This window comes from Gregarina niphandrodes, assembly GCF_000223845.1.
Source record: "Gregarina niphandrodes unplaced genomic scaffold scaffold00001, whole genome shotgun sequence".
NCBI classification, from domain to species: domain Eukaryota; phylum Apicomplexa; class Conoidasida; order Eugregarinorida; family Gregarinidae; genus Gregarina; species Gregarina niphandrodes.
In genome coordinates this window covers 13,760-29,214 of record NW_011645773.1, presented here as the reverse complement: position 1 = coordinate 29,214, position 15,455 = coordinate 13,760, and the positions used below count along the sequence as shown (strand labels likewise).

Sequence of the window (15,455 nt, the reverse complement as noted above, 5' to 3'; positions counted from 1 at the left end):
GTTCCACACATTCCTCATTCTCGTCCAAAAGGAGATGGTAACAGGCTCGCGCGAGGACCTCGCTAGACTCACCCCGAAGCGCATTCAACACCACCGCCGCACCGCCTAGTCCTAATAACATTCCGCGGATGTTCTGCAGCCACAAAAAGATCCGATTCAGCGTTTCCGCCACGTGCAACTCCGCCAAATGTTCTTCAGGTGTGTTCTCCAGCAAAGACAACATTTCGCGCAACTCCGCACGTGATGGCTCCGCCGTTCGTGGTGCCGGTGGGGAAGCCGTCACCTTCGGCTTGTTCCGGGTCAAGACCCACTCTTTTGGGTTCTTTAGAAATAGGCGGTGATCACTCTTCAAGAACGACATCCGAATTTTTAACATGCCTCTCCGAAACGCCCTACCGTCATATAACCAATGCTTCGTCGTCCCCAACCAACAGGTACCCCAACCAGCAGGTACCCCAACCATCGCACGGGCTTAAAAGCACGCTGCGCGCACCGAGCACACACGCGCACCGAGCACACGCGCGTGTTGTCCGGGTGTAAACTCGTATTGTTTGTAGCTGCCTACGTTTTTGGTAGTGGTGGACGAATTGGATAAGACCTTATCACGGTGGCATTCGGAAAACGAGGAACTGCATAGTGGGCACTACTCGACGCTCAGTCGGTATCTGAACCCGAACTTGTACGCCTCGACACCTTGTGTGCTGGACGTATGTTGGAGCGGTGGCAAGAGGAGCGGTGGCAAGAGGGAGAAGGTTTTGTGTAAATACGTGGTTACGAGCAAGAGTTACTTCGAGAGGGACTTGGTCACCTGGAACCAGTATTTGCTGCCTCTGTTCATGCGGGGGCCGGTGTTATGTTATGACTACGAGGCTCCGGAAGGGGGGAAACTTCTCAACGAGCCGCGGCTGAGCTTAAGCGGGAGCAGTCGAGCACAGAAGATCAACTTACTGCACCATGTGCGCCTTAGTCTGCTGCAGTCACCGCGTGTGTTCCCTCTGGTCGACCTGCTCTCCCTTGCAGCCACAGGCGAGACGACGCCCAAGATCGAAGCTGGGAACAGAGCTAGGTTGCCGTTGCTTGACAGCGCATTGGACGATGGGTGGACATGCAACTCGTTATTGTTATTGCACCAATACAGTAAGCCATTGGAGCGTCTGAACTCTGCTTGGAACATGGAGGTGCATGAAGGCGACGCGTTGATTTTGGCCGGAAGATATCAGCCCCGACAGTTCGGTGACGCCCGGGAGGGTCAGGGCGAGCGAATGGGAGAGGGTTCACCAGAAGAGGTGATGAAGCACAGTGGTGAACGCTATGGCTTGTGTTTCGAAGACTCGAAGGAGGCGGAACTGGTGCGCGAGATCGTTGAAAAAACTAACGACAAAATTCCTCTCTTCGCTCAAGGTCTGTTCGCTAAAAGTGCGACCGGACAAGCACCCGTGGTGGCACCTGAGATTGCCGAAGCCCTCCGTCTGTTACAAGCTAAGACGCTATTGCTGAACCAATCATATAGCAATAGCGCCCATTGCTCCCTCTACCATCAACTACCGACATCAGTACAAAACCTCGCTACCCACGCCTCCGCAAAAGCCCGACTCAACCGCATACTCAACCCGTTCAGCCTGCTCGACAGCACACGCAATGGGGATGTACTCGGCGGACCCCTACCCTGGGAGCAACAGTGCGTGGCCGCCGCCTCGCAAGGTCTCAACCGAAAGGCCCTCGCAGCAAACACCGTCGCCAACGTTATCAGTAAAGGACCACTCAAAGCAAGCATGTACGGCGTCCATAAGTGGCTTGGCAAATCCCTCCTCGCCTAAACCTGAACCGTCAGCCAAGGGTCGCCCTTGATACAGACAAGCAACAGTGCCAGTCGGTTGGCAAACCAATAGCCAAACGATAGTGCAATCAAGTGACAGTGCAACCCAGTAGCCCGGGTACTTAACGACGTGTGGGTATGTTAAGATGGGTAAAATCAGGTGCTCTGGAATTTGGCGAAGCGCTCAACGAACTGGAGTTTGTCAGTTTGCTCAGTGTAGGAGCTACAGTTGGAGTCGGCGTATGTGAAGGAGCAGGGTGAGTCGCGAGTGAGGGACCACATGCTAAGCATGCGGATCGGCATTTCATTTTTGAAGTAGGAGACGTTTTGTTCTGCGTCTGCGAATTTGTAGGTGAGGCAGGGTTGATCGTTAAGTCCGATCATGGGTGTGGAAGCGAGGACCTTGTAGGTGTCTTCCACTTTAGTCCAGCCGTATTGTTCCAGACGGTTGTTAGTCTGCGCTGCATCAAACATCTGTTGAGCGAGACCCTTGATGGCGTTGCGTTCACAGGCGCCGAATTGATCGGCGGGACACGCAACATCGCAGGGCCCGTAGTCCATGTTCATGACGTTGATGAGATCGAAGGGTGCGTCCAGCTTCATCATTAGGTCGATGAAGTCGGTGCCTTGAATCGCAAGCCCGTCCGGAGCGACGGGCAACGTCCAAATCACCTGTAACTTGCCATTGCGCTCCTCCTTCATGCGCTTAACGGCTTCGAACCTGTAAGTCCACCCAAGGTCTTTCTGCACCAGTCCGATCGCGTTGCCCTCAATGTCAAAATCGATACGATGACTATTAAGCTGGTCAAGAATCCGTCCGTACTCCTTAGCCAGGTTCGCCACCGGATCGCCATTCTGGCACTCCGGAGAGTCCGCCAGTTCAAGGCCCATTGCGCCGCCAAAAGAAACAACGAAATCACCACCCATCTTACGCAGCTCATTCAACTCATCGTACAGATGGTAGAAGCTGCCCTCACTCTCGTAGGTTGGTCCCGCCGACACTGGCATGACTCCCGCAAAACCGCCTTGGCATGTGCCGTTGTAAAGCACAGTACCCTTTTGCGCACTCGTGATGAAGGCTACGACAAAATGATTGACGCCATATGTCTTCGCGATCTCCACCAGAGGCGGCCAGCCATAGAGGCCGGCGTCAAAGTAGGGTGCATAGAACTGTTCGGGCCAGCACTGTTGTTCATCACTCATGGTACCGAGCCATCGCTGAAACGTGCCGTTGTTCTTAAGCGTTTCGCAAGTTTCCGCGTCAAAGCTTGCGCTGTCACCGCACCAGTGTGTGTAGCACTTGTCCTGGGCGAAGTCCGTGCAGATGACCTGTCCGTTTTCTATGCTGGAACAGCCTTGGCAGCACACACACGTTTGCTCCCACATGTCGTCAGGGTAATCGGTGGCATCGCCACCGCCGTCGTCGGGAGTTGTTGTTGAATCCGTGCCGTCAACGCACTTCCCCAACAGCTCCCAGGCCGATTGGCGGTCCTTAGGGTCCGGTTTGTCCGCAACCACGTTCCACTTGTTCTGGAATAAGTAGTGATCCGAGTGCACCTTCTGACCAGGGTCCGCATACGTCGTCGCACCCGACCAAGCCGCCACCCCAGTACAGTCCTCCGTACCAGCCGCCTCGCTCCCGTCCCCCGCCGTTCCAGCTATACATGTTCCCACTGCCGTCCAGGGCGACCACCCTGCCGAATCCGCACCAGGCACATTTGTCGGATCCACCCACGTCTCAGATGTGTATAACACTCCGTCCTTGTGCACCTTCCACGGACCGTTCCCAGACAACGTCTCATCCCACGGAATCACACCCGTGCAGTCCACATCCGCGCCTCGAGCCAGGCACAACAACAACACAGCAACTGAGCCACGCATGCCACCCCCAATTACGTGCAACACGTGCAACACACCCACCCTCCACTCCTGGGCCTGACCACTCTCTGCTCCTGAACCTGACGCCCCTCCTCTTCCCAACTCCTGAACCAGACCTTCCGAACCAGACTTTCCGAACCAGACTAGCCAGACCTTCTGAACCAAACCATCCCTCCCACTCCCAGGTCCTTAAAGACACAGGTCCCAAGCCAAACTCCCCCAAGCCAAGACCACGCCTCTCAGGCCATTGCTTTCGCATAAAAAGAATGGACAATGCGTCCGACGTGACACCCGTAAAAAGTAAGCCGGCTCGCCCAGCCGGCTCAACCAGCCGACCTGCACTCCGGACACTTGACACAGCTACTGCCCATCTTGCTTGCAGATTTTTCGGCGTCCTTCTCCACGCTGGGAAGCTGGGCCAGTTCGCGCGTCAAAACTGTCGCTGCCACGCTCGAGAACGCCGCAGCGGCCGGACGACAGGCGGTCGAGAGCAAGTTGCAGGAACTGATTGAGGAAAGCGACGAGGAGCAGGCCCTGCCCCCGACGGCGGACCCCCCAACGGTGGACCTACCCCCCGCGGTAGAACCTCCCCCGGCGGCCTCGCCCGCCGCACCGCTCACGACCCTCTCACCCGAGGATGGTCCGCTGGCGCAAGCCATCCTTAGCGGCGAAATCCACGCACCCCCTGCACTCTCGCCCCCGGCCGTCTCGCCCCGTATTCTCCCGGGAACGGACTCGGTCTACAGTGCTGCGAACTTCCCTGGAGGACCCGGCCTCGCGGGGGCGGCACAAAGTGAAGGAAGTCTCCTGGTGAATGGGCAAAAGATAGAGCGCGACAACGTCGTCGTGGACACAGAACATGACCACCATACCCACACGCACGCGGACCACACGCAGACGGACCGCACGCTCACAGACGGCCATTGCACCCGACCGGCGTCTGGGGCCGACGGAGAAGGCAAATCGTCTGCCACTGCCGAGTCGTTGCCGGCGGAGGGCACGTGCGGCTTCCAAAGCAATGAGCTCCCGCGACCCGCAGAACTGCCAGCCGCAGTCTCCCAGCCGGAAGGCCTGCCGCGACCGGCTGCAGAGGCTCCGGCTCCGAGTCGTCAGTACCCCGGCCTGGAATCGTCGGCTGAGGAGGACTCTGCCCGGATATCTCCGGACTTGGTGGGGGACCCGACTAGTCAGGCGACTGGGCAGGTGACGACGACGTCGGAGGGCAAGGCGGAGGCGCTGCCGGGCGACTTGGAGCAGTTGATGGAGACGACTGCGCGTTTGTCGACGCAGGTGTTGGAACTGGAGGGGTGGGTGAAGACGCTGCAGCTAGAGCGCGACGAGCTGGTGGAGCAGGTTCAAGCGTTGGAGGAAAGTCGGCGTATGGAGGGAGTGCGTGCACGGCAGGCAGGTGAACAGTGTGCCGCAATGGCCGCCGAGCTTCAGGCCCGAACGCAAAGTTTCCAGACAGCTGAGCAAAGTTTCCAGACGGCTGAGCAGACGGCGCAGCGCGAGACAGAGCGACTGGCCACGGCGCTGCGGGCGGAACAGGAAAGCGGCAATCGCGCACGTGAGGCACTGCAGACGCGGCTGGCGGAATTGGAGACTGAAAGCGAAAGCGCCCGCGAGAAGGCGCAACAGCTCGGTGCGCTGGTGCTACAGAGGGAGGAGGAGGCCGCGACTCTCCGCGGACAGCTGGAGGCAGCCGCACGCCAACATTCCAGCGACAGCCTCGTCGCCACGGACGAGCTGTTGCGTAGTAAGGCGCAGACCGAACACCTCAAGAACCAACTCGGCTCGCTGGTCGCTGAGCGTGACGAACTTAAGGCCCGTCTCTACGAGGTCCAGGCCCTCAAAAACTTGGTCAAGGACACGGTGGCCCCCAACGCCGGTGGGGGTCCCCACTCGAACGAGGATGCGCACTCGGATGGAGAGCAATGGGCGGAGTTGATTAAGACGCGGCTAAGTCAGCTGCAGTCTCAGTTGCGGGCAACAGAAGCGGCGAACAGCAACCTGATGAATCAGTATAATGAACTCGTGCGGCAAAACCAACAATGGCAAACCCGCGTGTTAGAGCTGGAGAGCGAAACCAAGCCCCAATTCAGCCAAGAGACGCGAAAACAAGTCGATGTGGACACGGTCATGGCCCTCGAGGAACGACTGGCTGGCAAGAGCCAAAGACTCGACCAACTCATCGCTGAAAATCACGCACTCAAAATACAGCTCCAACAAAAGTCACCCTTCAGCCATGTCGAAAACGAGTTCCACAAAAGCGCGGTGCTCGTCTTCGTCGCGAAACCTGTTCTGAAGCTTCTCAGCAGACTGCTCGGCAAAACTTGGCGGCAACGTGCAGAGGAAAAATTCCGACGATTCTATGCCTCGCTTCTGTCCTCTGCTCTCGTGGTCAGACTAAAGTATGCCACCCATCTCATCCCGGTACATCTCATCTTTGTAGTTATGTCGTCCAGAGATTGCTTCAGTACCAAGACGGCACCTTGATCATCGGTCTGACCATGAGCTCCTTGATCATGCTGCTGCTGGTACGCTAGCAGCAGGGGCTACGGCCAGTCAATCTCGCTCGCGCGCGCCCGGAATTTTCGTGTGCGCACACGTTTTTTTTTGTATATATTCTCTGCCCCTCTACGAAGAGAAAAAGAAGTCTCGAGCCGGATATCAGTCCGGGGGTGGATGAAATAAACCAATCTGGCGCGGCTGCAAGCCCGTGGTCTGTTATTTTTTCCGATCTAGCTGAATATCTCAGTGGGATAGCACAACAGATTCCATTTTGTGTTGCCGGAGTAGTAAACTGATGAGTTTTTCGGCGACCTCTTTGGCTTGGTCCTCATGAATAATATGTCCTGATTTGGGGATGACTTCAAGCTGGAGCTTTCCACTCATTTGCGCGACAACGATATCATTCCCAATATTGTCTATGCCTGCGACAATGACTACCTTAGTAGGACAAGGTAACTGCATGAGTATTTTGTCCATATTTTGGAACCATCCAGGCCACCATCGCTGCGTATTGAGCAACTTAACTTTCCAGCGAAAACAATCGTGATCTCGATACAGTTGAGGTGGGGTGCTCAACGTAGCGGAGGTGTGATTCCGAACTAGATGGTGACTTGTCCATTCTATCGCTTCCTGTTCGGAGGCAAATTCTGCGGGAATCATTTCCGCAAAACGTTTGGAACTCGGAAGAGCAGCCAGAGCAACCTCTTCGCACACATCCAATAACACAACCCCATTGAGGTAATTAACCGGACTGACAGCGGTCTTTGAACTCATAGATGACTTCTGACTCGTACCTTCCGGGTTTGTATCGTCCTGAGTTGGGGGCTTCGTAAAGAATCGCAAACAATGTAATATCTTTTGGTCCAGCAGCTCTCGTGCTGCCTTTACCACAACCGCACCGCCCATGCTATGTCCAACCAGTAGAACGCGGCTAGTGGATTTGCCCTTCATCACGAGATACGTTTTCACGAAGCACACCAAATCATCTACCAAAGTTTCAACAGACAAATCTTCATCTATGCCTCTCCATGTTTTGCCATGGCCGCGGAGGTCAGGAGCAACCACGGTGAAATGCGATCGAAGCAAATCCGCCAACAAAGCATAGCTCATTCCGCAATGTCCCGCGCCATGAATTAGGATTGCGATATCATCGTAACATTTTCCAGCTGCCCCAGACGGGCCCGAGTTACAGACAGGTATAACAAGGGGATCGATTGCATCTGTAACCGACGCACCGGGCGGCGTATTTTCTTTCTGCACCGAATAATAATGTATACTCAAATCATTAACTTGTACTGTGTCTTCATCTAAGCTTAAATTCATTTTGGGATCGATTTCCGCGGATCTTGCGGCCCAGAATCGAGGCGCTGGAGGCAGCATATTTTTTATGAAGAAGCTGAGGGGCCTAATCAAACAAAAGAAGGGTAAGCGCGCTCTTTAACACCAGGCACACACACGTGCGAAACGGCGCTTGGGGCGGTCGGAAGTCGCGAAATGTTGTACGAATTAATTTCAGTGACCAGCTCTAATGAAGCCCAACCTACACCATCGAAATTGGTGCAGATCCCATCTTCAGGGACGGATACCAACCACGGATTTCAAGAGCTAGAGCAGCTATCTGAATATTTCCAATCAAACAGATCCAAGCGCGCTGCACCGCCTCTAACTGGTTCAGTGAAACGGGGTCCAAACGCCGATTTGAGAGAGGCCTACAGACTACTCAGCCAACACAACGAGCCGTTGAAACTATATGGAGAAACGACTGCAGACGTCATCGAAAGGGCGAAGTCGCTGATTAGATTATACGAAGGCCAATTATTTTCAGATATTCCTTCTATAAACCTGAATTCGCATCCCAGTAAGATACCCCCTTCCTGCGGAGACCAATGCGAGCTTGTATTGTGGTCAGCTTCTGTCTCCTTCAACGGTCGCCAATCCGGGAATTCTGGGGTACATCCTGGGATACATCCTGGGGGCAGCTATCACTTCCTCTCAGTTTACCTATCACAAATCACCTGTGCGGAAAATATACAGCTTGCGTACGCTGGCAATATGCAACCAGCTGATAAGGGGCCGTTAGCCTACGGTAGCGGTTCGCACGATGTCATGTGCTATTTCCCAATAATATCGGACACCATTTCACCTGTTTCTTAGATGAGTTAATTTTATCATTTATCCGGACATGTTTAAGTGTATGGGGCGAGAATATAGTTAGAAGTAGAAGCGATTCGAAATTGTACAGCTCGTCGCAGCAGGCGTTGGCGCCACTGATTAAAATGCTCAGCATGGATACGCTGACGACGGACATCCGTGATAAACTGGCGTCGGTGGTTCAGCACTGCGTGAAGAGAGAGTATAAGCTTGCTCATGACGTATACATCTTATTGTCTATCGGTAATAAGCCATGGCCCATGGGTGTTACAATGGTCGGTATTCATGAGCGCGTTGGCAGAAGCCGCATTGCATCGTCAGAAATCGCACACATCTTGAATGATGAAGTAACCTGCCGATACATCCAGACGTTCAAGAGATTAATGTCGCTATGTCAGGTGTGGCATCCGGTATCCGACCCATCGCAAATGATTAGCATCAGCACACGCAGCGACCTTCCTGAATTGCCGTCTAGTTCGTGAGACTGGGTATGATTCAGATATGATTCAGTTTCCAGCCGTTCTGGACTGTCAGGCCCGTTATATCCAAGACTGCTGCATTGGGTACATTTGCAAACACCGTTTCATCTACCTTGGTCACGTTGAATTCGCAAAATCGGTCCCCGTAAATGTAAAATTTCGTTGCATTCGTGAGATACAACTGGCTATCCAAGTGAGGTTGTGTGTAGGCTACCTTTGATGGATATGGATCTGGTAATGGTAAAAGATGTCCTTGACCCACTACTGTCCTTATAAAAGCATCCCAAGCAACGTTGGAATTAATATCATCCTCTAGAGCTTTCGGACGGTACCAAAGATACGTTCGATCTTTCATATAATGACATATATTTGTACGTAGTATCATAAAGTCATGATCCATACTTCGTATCATCACCGGATTAGCTGTAAATATTACTTTACCACTTTCCCTTTTATCACTTTCCTTTTTATCGCTTTCCGAAGTTTTTCTTACAGCATTCAATTCTTTATCGACATAGCATCGCAGCGGTTCTACTATCGGGCCTCTAGGTAGCAGTGGGATTCCAGGATCATTTGGACCTGGCACCAAGAGTATTTTGCAGTTCTCCAATATTTTAGGATGTTTTGATACCAAATCATAAAACATTTGCCACGTATTCAAGTACAACTCATGATTATCTACATAACCCATTTGAGTGGTAAGATTAGTTGTAGGAACAAATACCTCCTCGGGTGTATAAGATGAAAAGTTTCCCATTAGAACAAATCCAACTGGCAGCGGGATTGCATCCTTGTCCTGTAGGTTATCCCAGACTTCTTCAGGATCATCGACACGAACCCCGTGCTTCTCGTAATCTGAAAAAAAAAAACGGATCGAATGCGCGTTTTTATCGAACACGTGTGTTTCGGGAAAAAGTACGTTCATCCCGGCCGATCCATCTTACAGTTGAAAACTTCGGTTATGTATTCCAGCCTTTCTAATCGATCAAACATACAATTGTTCAGTATGATCCACAAACTTTTAGTTAATGATGAGTCCCGAACTTCTCTAAGCTCCTTCATAGTTTCAGCAACGTCATGCTCTTCGCGAGACTGTATCGCTATTCTTTTTTTAATTTGGTGAATATGCTGTAATGGATGACCTACCTTCATACCATATATAGTAGGACGATGGTCTCCTGTATCGGTGGTAAATATTCCATGCACCAAAACTATGTGTCCCTCGCCAACGAAAGAGTCGTCAACGCAACAAGCCTGATTCAGACACAATTTTAGACGGCCATTACACTCCAAAATCCAGTCTACAGAGTCAACTGGAATTGTCGGCCGTTTTTCTCTTCTGCCCATTGATTTACTCCCACTAGGTTGACTCCCACTAGGTTGACTTCCGGTACGTTGACTTCCAGCACGTTGACTCCCGAGAGGGTTACCTCCGGTGCGCCCGGCATACCTGACCAGACCCGCATCCTCTATATCTTCATTCTCGGGAAGCGGATCTTTGGGAAGCGGATCTTGGGGAAGTGCATTATCAGGAACCGCATTTTCGGGGAAGACGACCATGCCGTCGCTTGTAAGGATGCCCAGCACCCGTATCTTTTTGTTCTCGTAGCCAATCGCTTGCTCTCCAATCAGGACAAGATTCTGACCCTCTGTTACATCGTCGTATGCAAACTGGTATACGTTCTCCTCTCGCATGCTGTCCATCACATACTGGATCCTGTTACGCCAACGCACAGACACACTCGCCGGATCCCCGAACGACATTGCGCTCGTTCGCCAACACTGCCCGTTGTAACACAGAGGCTTATCCACCGCGACAACCTCAAACCGACCCCTCAACCGAGCCAATATGCTAGTCAATAACGTAACAGATGCCGGAACCTCTTCCTCATCCTCCAGCGCACCCTCCACCGCACCCTCGACCACCGGCGCCCTCTGGGCCGCTGGCGCCGTTTGGGCCGCTGGCGCCGTTTGGGCCGCGGCCTGGGGGACGGGTCTAAACTTCTCCTTCCGGGCAGATCCTACTTCGAGCGCAATGCGTTTCTCTTCTTCCAGAAGCAGCAAAGCGCGGCCCACGCACCAGACTGGTATCGAGTCGTCTTGGAGGTCGACGGTCTCCAACACTCGAAACAAGTACTCCAACAAGTCATCCAATTCCACGCCCTGCTTCAAGCATCTAGAGATTTTCTCCGCTCCCTCATGATCCAATTCACGTTCCAATTCAGTCTGGAAGAAGGCAGCGATGTCTTGGGCGCTCATAAGAGTTTTTTTCCTTCTCTTCCAGGAGCTTTTGTCTCGAGCACACGCGCGCGCAATCGATTCTGAAGACGGGTAGAGTCACCAGTGCTACTGTATGTAACTGGTTACTAGCCCCCATGAAGAACTCTGACGACCAAAAACAGAGGGAGAATTCCGACCCGGCTACCAACCCCGGGCTACCGACCTCCTGCATCTTTCCGATGAGTCCACCGACGATTGTTTTGAGCATGGCGTCGAAGAGAATGCGGATCGAACGGCCAGAAGGTTTCCCCCACGGGCATGGACTCGCACCGAGTCTTGGCGGCCATGTCGCCGCTATAACTGCTTGCAAAGCTTACGCCGGGCTCTGGGGTGCCATTATGTTGATGGCTTTTGGGCTGACCAAAAAAAATATCGGGAGAAAAGACAAGTGATGTGCTCTTCCTGCGCCGCCGTCAAATTATCCAAAAACGGATGAGTGCCTGGTGGGACTCGTAATGGGGGGGCACCTCTTTTTCAAACACTTGCGTATACGTAAACATCACCTCAGAGGATTCCACCCCAACCGGCGCAGTTCCGGGTAAAATTACACAGGTAAAATTATATGCGTAGCTACCTATCCCCCTCCGTCTCTCCTATCAGTCTAGCGACGATTGGTTTAGCCGTGGCCAACGATAACCGCTTAGGCTGTCAGGATTTGATTGTGTCGTCGTCCAACAGAACGCGACTGGAACCTAAAGGAAGTTTCCTTGAAGATGACGGACCTTCGTATACAAGTTCAAAGTTTCTCAGTGCTACCAATATCACGGACTATGTCGTGAACACGACAGCTATCTCGGTGGAGGATCTCGGTAGCATTTCTCTTCAAGATTTTTTGTTCGGCGAAGCTTCATTCGACGACCTATTAATATATTTGAGACCCGATGATGAATATGTTCCTCTTGAAGCAATCGACTGTCTTCTGGAAGGAGCGAGTCCTGCGGTAGGGATGAAGACCGAATACGTGCTCGGTGGCAGGCCCATTCCTTCATTTGAAGTTGCGATCCCCAACGAGAAGGGATTGCAACTACCTGCAAAATATTTGAAATGGGCTTACGACGTACTCAGTAAGGGCTGGAAGGCTTTTAGTACCCTTCGACATTACGGGACTGACGGTTTTCGGACTGGCCGAGAAGGCCATGAAATGGAAGGATACGGAAGAGATCAATTTTATCCTAACAGCAAGACGATATGCATTGGAGCGGGACAGGTGGAACAATGAAGACTTTCAGAAACTGCTGGAATTGGGTCATTTTAATGATGAGGGTTCTAAAAGAGCTTCCCGGCAGAAATACCCACCCACTGCATCGGAGAAAGAGAATGATGTAGTAGAGGAAATATTGTTGCGTTGGCCGATGTTTAGATCATTTACGGGAACGCTTGCCAGCCGCATGAGTGCCTGGTGGAGGGCCGGTGGCCGCTTATGTTCTCCTCCGATAAAGAAGCCTCAAATACTTGAATGGCTTGCTTTACAAAAGGCGGGATCTTTGAAGGTACCTTTGACAGAAGTTCCAAAGGCGATTCGGAGGGAGCAGCGGAGGCGACGAATACGTGAGGCAGCGCAGCTCCAGGGTGAGGCTGTGAATGACAGTATTCCTGAATTCCTAATCAATCGTTGGGGAGACAGGTTTCAGATAGCGACGGTAGATGAGGCAGGACACCGGGTCAGCCCGTCGTGTTTGGTATGGGCCTACGACGTTAAAAATTATGGCTGGTGGAGCACGGTATCCAAAGGTATAGATCCGATCGGGCTGTCAGTCTTCGGTTTAGCCAAGGCGGTCGAGAGAATTCGGAGCCGGACGTGTACATTATTGTCAGCCGGTTTTTATTCGTGTACAGAAGGTAATGTTCGTCACGGTGGTGGCAGCGGATGTGAGAGATGCGAGAGCCATTGGGACCTTGTGGAGTTTTGGGAATGGTTACGTTCAAGACATTTTTGTGAGATGCGTAGTTTTCACAGCCACGGCGTGCCAACCTTCAGGAGCCTTGTGGATCAGATTGCCGGCAGCATCGGCTTTGCACCGCCATGCAGAAAAGCCGCGCGACGTGTTGTCTCGCCATGGGAGTGTGATCCAACGTTATTCAACAGCCCGGAAACTATAACAAAAAAAATGACTGCCTGGTGGAGCTATCAAAGCAGAGCAGCCCGACAGAGTCCCGAAGGTCTGGATCGATGGGAATTCGAGCGGGTAGTCATGTACAGACTAGCTGAACTTGACCGAGAAACGGGAACAAATTATTTCCATGAATAGACGACTGCAAGGAATAGGTCCTGCGGATCCGTTCCGGCCCTCGTCACCGAGAGGAAGTGTCACCGAGAGGAACGCTCGAATACTTGATCGATGCTACATCCGGTGTATGAATTAAGATACCGTCTGGGTAGACTAACCTTAGTAGCGTAGGTGGAAGTTCATGCTGCGTTGGAAGGAGCGTTCCTGAGCCCGAAGGGCATGACCTTGAATTCGTAGCGAGACGAAATGCAGTGTAAGGAATGGAATTATCAGCCATCGGAATTTGCCAACAGCCATTGCGTAAATCTAGAGTTATGAAATATTTTGAGTCTTTTAGGGAACGATTTAGTTCGGAGAGCTTCGGTATTTATCATTAATGGTAGCTTTATTGAGGGGTACGGTAGTCGATGCACACACGCCAGTTATTTTTTTTTTAAGCACCATGACTATTTCAGATCTGTACGGGCTAGCTGGGGGTTGGATGACATCATCGGTAAGCATCTTATCGAGCATCTTTTCGTCATTGGTAGACTGGTCTTGATCAGCAGTACGTGTTCTTGGCTTACTATAGGTCTGATGTAGTAAAATTTCATGTCTGGTATAATCACTTGGAGAGTAAAACTGGACGATCGGACAAGAACGCCTGACGTCGGTAGAGCAAGAACACAGCGACCAACATAAATAAGAGAAAGAGAGGGTTTAAGACGATGTGGGCCGAAGAGTAAAGAGAGAGGGGTCCGTAGAATAGCACAGTATGAGCTAGTCGGAAGGTCAGACGGGCTCTTGCTAGTAGCATGGGGATGTAGTCCAAAAGGAGAGCGAGTAGAGAGAGACGGAGACGACAATACTGCAGTATCTAATTTTCGCTAAAGCTCGGAGCACAACGTGTCGGCGCTTAACGCACCAGGGGATCCAAATGCCAAGAAGAGAACAACAGCAGAAACGGCATGGTTGTCCACCTCTAGCTACTTCAACCTCTAGCTACTTCAACCTCTATTCGTGTCTCCTTTTTCGAGAAACGTGTTGGTTGATATACCTCGTGGGACGTCTGCAGGATGTGCGGACTTCATTCGATTTCTACTGCTTTTCCTCACTAGAGGGACAGAGTCCCGGAAAGAATTCATGTGCGGATAAAACGCACAGCCGAGTGGACGCTGAGCAGTAGGGTCGGAACATACTCCCAGAACAACGCCAGTAGGGCATAGGCAGTCACGATCATGGCTACACAGTAGTAGACAGTGTTGACCAGTGCGGCGTAGAGGTGCTTGACGCACCAAGGAACGAGAAGGCCAAGGAGATATAGTGACAGCAGATTGATTTTCTGACTCTTTTGCATCACCCCGGACCGGCATTTCGAGTGATATTTTCGAAGGGAAAAATTAAATGCGAGGCTGCCTACTTCCCACAATCTCTCCCATAAGTCTAACGACGATGTTCCTGGGCATGGGCAACGGCTATGGCTCGGCCTCCACAGATCTAGACCTACCGCCATCAAAGAAAATGCGAGTGGAATCATCAAAGAGTGTCCTTGAGGGGAGGGAAGCCCAGATAGCTGAGTCCAGGTCGCTCAATGGTACCACTAGCGGCGACCATGTCGTTGTCATGGGCCATGGTGCTGCCAGCAATACAGCTCCCCCACACGATGTTTTCGGTAGTGTTGGGCTCAAAGATGTTTTGTTCGGTGAGGCTACCTTTGATGACCTGTTCGAGTATTTGAGGCATGATGATGACTACGTCCCCCTTGAAGCAATTGACTGTCCTTTGAAAAAAGAAATCGACTGTCTTCTAGAAGGAGAAAGTGGTCTAGTAGGAGTAAGACCAGAAGATGTTCTCACTGAGCGGCCTATTCCTTCATTTGAAGTCGCCGCCCCATGCGAGCAGGGCTTAAGGCTGCCCGCAAAATATTGGAAGCTGGCTTACGACATACTCGAGGAGGACTGGAGGCATTTGGTGCCATTCGACATTGCGGGACTGACAGTTTTTGGACTGGCCAAAAAGATCAAGGAATGTGAGGGTAACGAAGAGGTTAATTTTATGCTGACAACAAGACGTTACACATTGGAGCGGGGTGAGTGGGACAGTAGGGAGCTTCAAGCGAGGTTGAATTCAGGA

General features: G+C 52.1%; 10 protein-coding genes across 10 annotated transcripts; 7 read left to right on the top strand and 3 right to left on the bottom strand.

Annotated features, from left to right (window-relative positions):
* Window positions 1-557: 557 nt before the first annotated feature.
* Window positions 558-1,817, top strand: GNI_000430 (hypothetical protein; the record flags this gene model as incomplete). Its single annotated transcript, XM_011130144.1, has 1 exon — window positions 558-1,817. A coding segment is annotated over one exon (1,260 nt), but the record flags the coding sequence as incomplete, so codon positions are not given.
* Window positions 1,818-1,972: 155 nt separating this feature from the next.
* Window positions 1,973-3,697, bottom strand: GNI_000420 (putative chitinase/lysozyme protein; the record flags this gene model as incomplete). The annotated part of the gene is made up of 1 exon (XM_011130143.1): window positions 1,973-3,697. The coding sequence occupies one exon, from the start codon at window positions 3,695-3,697 to the stop codon at window positions 1,973-1,975; it is 1,725 nt and encodes a 574-aa protein (XP_011128445.1).
* Window positions 3,698-3,960: 263 nt separating this feature from the next.
* On the top strand, window positions 3,961-6,240 carry GNI_000410 (putative transmembrane protein; the record flags this gene model as incomplete). The annotated part of the gene is made up of 3 exons (XM_011130142.1): window positions 3,961-3,994; window positions 4,077-6,105; window positions 6,147-6,240. The coding sequence occupies 3 exons, from the start codon at window positions 3,961-3,963 to the stop codon at window positions 6,238-6,240; spliced, it is 2,157 nt and encodes a 718-aa protein (XP_011128444.1).
* Window positions 6,241-6,448: 208 nt separating this feature from the next.
* Window positions 6,449-7,585, bottom strand: GNI_000400 (putative protein phosphatase methylesterase 1; the record flags this gene model as incomplete). The annotated part of the gene is made up of 1 exon (XM_011130141.1): window positions 6,449-7,585. The coding sequence occupies one exon, from the start codon at window positions 7,583-7,585 to the stop codon at window positions 6,449-6,451; it is 1,137 nt and encodes a 378-aa protein (XP_011128443.1).
* A 114-nt stretch (window positions 7,586-7,699) lies between these two features.
* Window positions 7,700-8,838, top strand: GNI_000390 (putative pre-mRNA-splicing factor 18; the record flags this gene model as incomplete). Its single annotated transcript, XM_011130140.1, has 2 exons — window positions 7,700-8,063; window positions 8,360-8,838. 2 exons carry the CDS (start codon window positions 7,700-7,702, stop codon window positions 8,836-8,838), a joined length of 843 nt encoding a protein of 280 aa, XP_011128442.1.
* Window positions 8,839-8,851: 13 nt separating this feature from the next.
* On the bottom strand, window positions 8,852-11,094 carry GNI_000380 (DNA polymerase epsilon subunit B; the record flags this gene model as incomplete). Its single annotated transcript, XM_011130139.1, has 3 exons — window positions 8,852-9,690; window positions 9,780-10,136; window positions 10,266-11,094. 3 exons carry the CDS (start codon window positions 11,092-11,094, stop codon window positions 8,852-8,854), a joined length of 2,025 nt encoding a protein of 674 aa, XP_011128441.1.
* Window positions 11,095-11,210: 116 nt separating this feature from the next.
* On the top strand, window positions 11,211-11,507 carry GNI_000370 (putative transmembrane protein; the record flags this gene model as incomplete). Its single annotated transcript, XM_011130138.1, has 1 exon — window positions 11,211-11,507. The coding sequence occupies one exon, from the start codon at window positions 11,211-11,213 to the stop codon at window positions 11,505-11,507; it is 297 nt and encodes a 98-aa protein (XP_011128440.1).
* Window positions 11,508-11,677: 170 nt separating this feature from the next.
* GNI_000360 (hypothetical protein) lies at window positions 11,678-12,334 on the top strand (the record flags this gene model as incomplete). Its single annotated transcript, XM_011130137.1, has 1 exon — window positions 11,678-12,334. The coding sequence occupies one exon, from the start codon at window positions 11,678-11,680 to the stop codon at window positions 12,332-12,334; it is 657 nt and encodes a 218-aa protein (XP_011128439.1).
* Window positions 12,335-12,467: 133 nt separating this feature from the next.
* On the top strand, window positions 12,468-13,364 carry GNI_000350 (hypothetical protein; the record flags this gene model as incomplete). The annotated part of the gene is made up of 1 exon (XM_011130136.1): window positions 12,468-13,364. One exon carries the CDS (start codon window positions 12,468-12,470, stop codon window positions 13,362-13,364), a length of 897 nt encoding a protein of 298 aa, XP_011128438.1.
* Window positions 13,365-14,726: 1,362 nt separating this feature from the next.
* Window positions 14,727-15,411, top strand: GNI_000340 (hypothetical protein; the record flags this gene model as incomplete). The annotated part of the gene is made up of 1 exon (XM_011130135.1): window positions 14,727-15,411. A coding segment is annotated over one exon (685 nt), but the record flags the coding sequence as incomplete, so codon positions are not given.
* Window positions 15,412-15,455: the final 44 nt, after the last annotated feature.